This window comes from Sarcophilus harrisii, chromosome 2 (genome assembly GCF_902635505.1).
Source record: "Sarcophilus harrisii chromosome 2, mSarHar1.11, whole genome shotgun sequence".
Taxonomy (NCBI): domain Eukaryota; kingdom Metazoa; phylum Chordata; class Mammalia; order Dasyuromorphia; family Dasyuridae; genus Sarcophilus; species Sarcophilus harrisii.
The window spans coordinates 620,381,505-620,387,504 of NC_045427.1; the positions used below are offsets into that span (position 1 = coordinate 620,381,505).

Here is a 6,000-nt window from a genome sequence, read left to right on the forward strand (position 1 = left end):
TAAAATATGCACAATCATAAAACAAGCTATGCATACAATATATTTTGTATGGTCTAAGTTTCTAAAAGTCTTAGGCCTTAGACACTTAAGATTTATCAGCCTTTCAGAATTCCTAGCAACTCTCCTCACCAATAACTTTACTTTCTCATTATCCTTCTATTTTTGGTCCATCCACCCATACCACATGATGAACAATACATCAAAACATAAATGAAAAATGAAGTTTATGCAGCTGTTTGCCATTTCACAGTCATGCTGCTGCTGCTGAATACCTACTGTGCATGTTAGCAAGGACAAGTCTTTTCTCTCACATAAACCTATGTGCTCTCATGTTCTTTAACATTATTTGAAAGTCAGTCCTTGACCTTTTATTTTTATCCCTTGAGTTGGATGTTTGTGTTATGTCATGTACTTTTGCTCTAGTTCACTTAATCCCCAAATAAAGTATTGGATCATATAATAATGTAGTGGCTAATGCATTTAATCCTTGGCAGAGGTTACTAGAACCTATATAGTGTAGGAGATTGTAAATCTCTAATGAACATAATTCTACTGAAAAAAGAGGTCATAACTCCAGGAACTTTTGTTGCCTGAAAATAATATGCAATTTTAATTTTGTTGAGTCATCTCTACCAAGCAAAACCTTTTCTTCTAGCTCTGTATTTCTAAAAGTTAAAAGATTGTTTTTGTCTCAAATTTTTTTTTTCAACTTAAAAAAAAACATTTCAACTTTATACAATAATTTGGGAATTGAAATTGTGATTATAGAAAGATTAGTTAGAATTTTCTAATGTCAACATTGGAGATGATAAACTTTCTACAAATATTTAATTTTCACTTCAATTTTAGTTATTTTCAAGGGAAAAAGTTTACCATACTTTAAAAGATTCACCAACAATTTTCATTTCCACAATTGCTATTTTGTTTCACTCAAAAATAAGTTTTATGCCCTTTTCAACTCCTAAGTTATGTGTGTATATATATGTATGTATATAAGCTATAGATATTAATGAGTTTGCATCTTATTATCAAAACAGTCTTTTTTGGGGGGAGGGGGAGAGTTCAAGGAAACAAGATTTTTAGCAACTATATATGATGTTTAGCAATTTATCCAACAAACAGCCTGGTGTTACTTATAGATAATGAAATGGTCAATAAAGTTTAAAAAATTAGTTTGTTAGGAAAAATCTACTATTGCTAAATTCCTATTTGCATTAAATATACTTTTTAATTAAAACAATATTTTCAACCCATTGAAACCAATTCAAATGATAATTCTTTATTTTTATACAAAATTTGAGGTTCATTAGGCCTGTCAAGGTTTGGAATTTCACAACCCTAACTTTCTTCCTCAGGTTATGGAATACACACAGAATGACAAGTAGCATCTGTGCTGGCAGTTTGTTTAAATAGAGGCTCTTAAAAGTTATAGTACAAACTTACTTTAAATTATACTAATGTAACAGTGGTATTGTTCTTAAAAAGTTCAAAGACCTTTATATGTGTAACAAGCAACTCTTCAGGCTCCAAGAGGCAATTCATGCAGCCAGATAAGAAGGGCATAAAGATAATTGATCAAGAATATAAATTAAATAAAGAATTGCATACAACCTAGCCTAGGGACAGTCCTACTACATGGCTTCACTAGACCAAAGTTTCTTGAACTTAAATGTCGAAATGGCAATTTGTAGGCTTACAGGCTAGGAGAAATGGCAATTGAATACCTTCCCCTCCCTACCAAAAAAAAAAAAAAAAAAGAAAAAGAAAAAAGATACAATTGAAGGCCAAATGTTAATTTAACTTGTATTAGTAGCTTTGGGATCTTATTTTGCCTTCAAATAGATTTAAAAATTAGTGATATAAGTGAATCTTTTAATTTATTGAGAAGTTGAGGTTAGAACAAAGAGTAGTCGGTTAGGATTGCTTTACAAACTAGACACAGTAGGCATATAATCTGATTTAGGATCTATTTTTACCATGAATATTTTCTGATGTTATGTTATTCTTTTGTTTGTTTCCTATACACAAAACCCTAGACTAAGAAACATTTAAAATCATACATAAGGGACCTGGTTTGGAAACATTTACTAGCTGAATGTCCCTGAGCAAGTTAAACTCTTACCTCAATTTCCTCTATTTGTAAAATAGGGATAAATAAAATCTTACTCCACCAGTGTTGTTGTAAGGATAATATAGTTAGGAACTTTGCAAATCTTAAGTGTCCTATTAATTCTATAATTGTGTTACAAAAGAAAAGGTTTAGGACAACTCAACTCACTATCAGACAAAAATAATAATTAATTATCAAATTTTATGCTGAAATTAATGAACTGGCAAAAGAAGCCTTAAACCAATTTTACCGTTTTGGTAAAAATACAGCCTGTATTTTTATGTCATCATTATCAAACCATAAATCATTCTATATTAGCTATTATTGTGGTAACATTTTATTCCTAAGAATCTCATTTTGGGGGGTGATCCTCAAATATGAATCACTAAGGTAGCATGGACATGAAAATCTTCATGCCAATGTCTGACCATCAGCTTAAGGGGGATCTTGTTCATTCTGAAGTTCAGAATTCACTTTATCTCCTCCCAATTATCTAAAAGTAGACTTAAATGCTAATAGACATGTTTTTGTATCTTTAGTGACCATCACTCACTGAGAATCTAAGTTCCTAAAGAGCAAAAGACTAGTCTCTCACATTATTTTCCTCTTCTCTTCTCTGCCTCATACAGTACCTGACATACAGTAGGTACTTGATAAGCTTGATTTTGGAAAATATACTAAGTTGTTTCATTTAGCTCTGACAATCTGGTCCTATGAAGTGCCTAGTTAATTAAAATCAATCAGAAACTTGTTAGGAAATATCATTTTAAAACACCAAAGAAAGGCTAAAGAAGACTTAAACTAGCCAAAAATTTAAAATGTAAAATAACAAAAACAAACAATTCTAGAATCTGTCCAACTTATAGGGTCTTAAAGTTGTACTTTTATTATTATTATTATTATTTTTACATTCGCACAATTACTTCTATGTTAGTTTCCCTTAAGAACCACCTTATGGATCATAAGCTTTAGAGCTGAAGGGTCACCTAGCACAACCTCCCTCATCATACACATACATACACACACACGCAAATACGAAGACACAGGAAGATTAGGTGATTAGGTGATCGCACGAGTAACAAAATAGAGGATTTCAGCTCAGAAGCCTAAGAGCCTGACTCCAAATTCAGGGCTGCTTCTCTTGCAGCCAGTGAGCTACCTCTGGAAAGCCTGAAGTTTCTGGGATTTAAAAGCATGGTCTCAGCCTCACCCATTTCCTTTCCAAACACATTCTATTTATATAGTTAAGTGTGTCCGTGAAAACAGGGCTTAAAATATGCTATCAGGGAAATCTGTATTCACTTTTTTTAGGATTTTAGAAATACTATCAAATGATTACTGAATGATTTAATCTGTTTTCATTATTTTCAGTCCCTATTAAATATTTCGATTTAATACAAAACAAAAAATAGAAAGCTCTTATTGGTTTTCCACAATACATTATCAGAAAAGAGGAAAAATTACTAAGCAATTCGGCCAAGCAAGAAGCTTGGGGATGCTCAGAAATCTCCTTTCGTTTTCTTACACTAGCGATTAAAAAAAAAAAAAAAGCAAACTTCTTTAAATCAAGGTTCCAGTTTTACTCCTCTTCCTTAGCCTCTTATCAAGCTAATGGAAACTTTCCTCAATTTCCTGAAGCTCAAAATACAATCTGACCTACAGGAAAAGAGGCTTCCAAGGGACCTGGGAGCGGCCTGAACAAAGCTGCTGCTCCCCGAGAAGTTTCCGCGAAAGAAGGGCAGAGGCAGCGAGCTCACAATCCCAGTATTGTCTCCAGCTAAACAATAACGCAGGACTGCTCTCCCGGGAAAGCTTCGGGGCAGAGGGCACCGAGAAGCCGCGGCCCAAGCTCCCTCCCTCCGGGCCCCAGCGCCCCGACCCCCGCCCGCTTCCGGCCGGCAGAGCCGCGCAGGTGAGCCGAGCTTGGCTGCCCGCCCCCTCCCCCACACTGGGCCTGCGAGGATGTAAACAGATGCGTTCATGCTCCGGCCCCACTCCCGGGGGGAGGCCCTGCCCCGCCACGCTGCTTCTGGGAAACCCCGGCGCCCCTACCCCCCTCCAGCTCGGCTCCCGGGCGCTCCCAAGTTACCGCCTGGGGCCGGCCGGCCCAACCCGGAGGGGGGCGGGGGGATGGCCCCGGGAGCTCGCGGCGGTCCGGCCGGCCCGAGGCCTCCGCCATGGCGGGGCGCGGAAGCACCGCCCTCTCCTGCCGGGCCCTCCGGAGCCACGGGGCCGGCGCCGATCAACAAGTGTCCGGCCCCGGACGACCGTCCCGCCCCGCACCCCCCGCTCGTCCGAGTCCCCCTCGGGCCGGGCCCGGGCCGCGCCGCCGCCCGCCTCACCTGGATGACCTCGTTGACCTCCCGGATACATTCCACCATGTGCTGCAGGATCTGCTCGGCCGTGAGCACCTCGTAGCGGTAGTCCTCCTCCTGCTCGTGCCCGGGGCCGCCCCCGCCGCCGCCCCCGCCGCCGCCCCCGCCGGGCCCCAGGGCGCTGCCGCCGCCCCCGCCGCCCGTCTCCCCGCACAGCAGCCCGTCCCGCTCGCTCCCGACGCCCAGGCCGGGCTCCACCAGCTCCACCTCGCCCAGGTCCAGGTTATCGTCGTCGGGCTCCTCGTCGTCGTCGTCCTCCTCCTCCTCGGCGCCGCTGTCCTCCTCGCTGCACTCCTCGTCCTCGTCGAACTCGTAGTTGTAGCCCTCGTCCGAGTCCATGGCGCGCGGGGGGCGAGCGGGCGAGCGGGCGGGCGGCGGCGGCGGGGCGGGGAGGGGGGGACAGCCCGGGCCTGGCCGGCTCCGGCCCCGGCTCCGGCCCCGGCGGGCGCGGGCGGCGGCTCCTCCCCGGCCGGACGCGGGGGGCCTGATCGGCAGCGGCGGGAGGTGGTGGCCGGGGGTGGGTGGTGGCGGTGGCGGTGCTGGTGGTGGCGGCGGCGGCGGCAGCAGCAGCAGCAGCGGCGGCGGGGAGGAGAGGGGGAGGGGAGGGAGGGGGGGGCCCCGCTCGCCTCGGTCAGACGCGGCTCCGCTCCGGCCTCCGAGAGAAAACAACCCCCAGCGCCACCGCCACGGCCGCTGCTACCGCTACTGAGCCAACAAAGGGGCGTGCGTCACCGCGCCGCCCTGCGTCACCGCGTCCCGTCACGCCGTCTCGCCTCACCCCGCCCCAGAGGCGAGCCCCGCCTCTTCCCGTCGCCCACGGCCCCGCCTTCTTCCCGGGCCGGAGACGTGTTGCGACGGCTTGCCGCCTGCCCCGTGGCCCCTGCTTGGCTCCCGGGGAAACCCCGACGCCCCCGCGGCCCCTCACCTTCCTTCCGGTCCGATTTCTCCGCGCCCAGACTGTGGAGAGCGCATGCGCGGGCGCGCGAGAAATGCCTCCGAGGCGCCGCCATATTGGCGCGGCGGGTGGTTCCACAGCGCTGGCGGAGGAGTGAGGGGCGGGCGGGCGAGGACCGTTGTCATGTAGGTCCGCCCCCGCCCGTTCCTCTCTCCTCCTAGGCTCCCACGAGTGGAGGGAGTGACCGCGGCCTGACTGACCTGCGCCGCTCTGGTATTTCCAGGGCCCGGCAGGGCCGGGCCGACCTGACCTGACCCGGCTACTTGGGGGTGGCGTGGGACCTAGTTCCAAGCGGGGCCCGCCCTCCGCGTCGGGCCGGGCGGCGAGGCCTAGTCTCTCCCCGCGAGTCTCCGTCCGAGGGCCTTCGGAGCCACCTCTTGTCCGAAAAGAGGCTCCGATGGGGAAGAGACTAAGGAAGGAGGCCCGGCCCTAGTCCAGGAGCCCGGCCGGGGTGGGAGCCTGGTTCCGTCGGCGAGTGCCGCGCGTGGGAGGACCTCGTGGGACAAGTCAGGTTCCACGTCCAAGCGAGCAGCGCCTACGCCTGGCTTTCGCGATTCCCA

At 47.6% G+C, this 6,000-nt stretch overlaps 1 protein-coding gene across 2 annotated transcripts in view; it reads right to left on the reverse strand.

The window, feature by feature from the left end:
- The window catches only part of ARIH1 (ariadne RBR E3 ubiquitin protein ligase 1), a 75,076-nt gene extending 70,194 nt beyond the window's left edge, over positions 1-4,882 (reverse strand). For both annotated transcript variants that reach the window (XM_031956667.1, XM_031956668.1), the window contains exon 1: positions 4,453-4,882. In XM_031956667.1, the coding sequence (XP_031812527.1) occupies positions 4,453-4,824 (372 nt within the window). In that variant the 5' untranslated portion in view covers positions 4,825-4,882. The remainder of the gene's footprint in view (positions 1-4,452) is intronic.
- Positions 4,883-6,000: the final 1,118 nt, after the last annotated feature.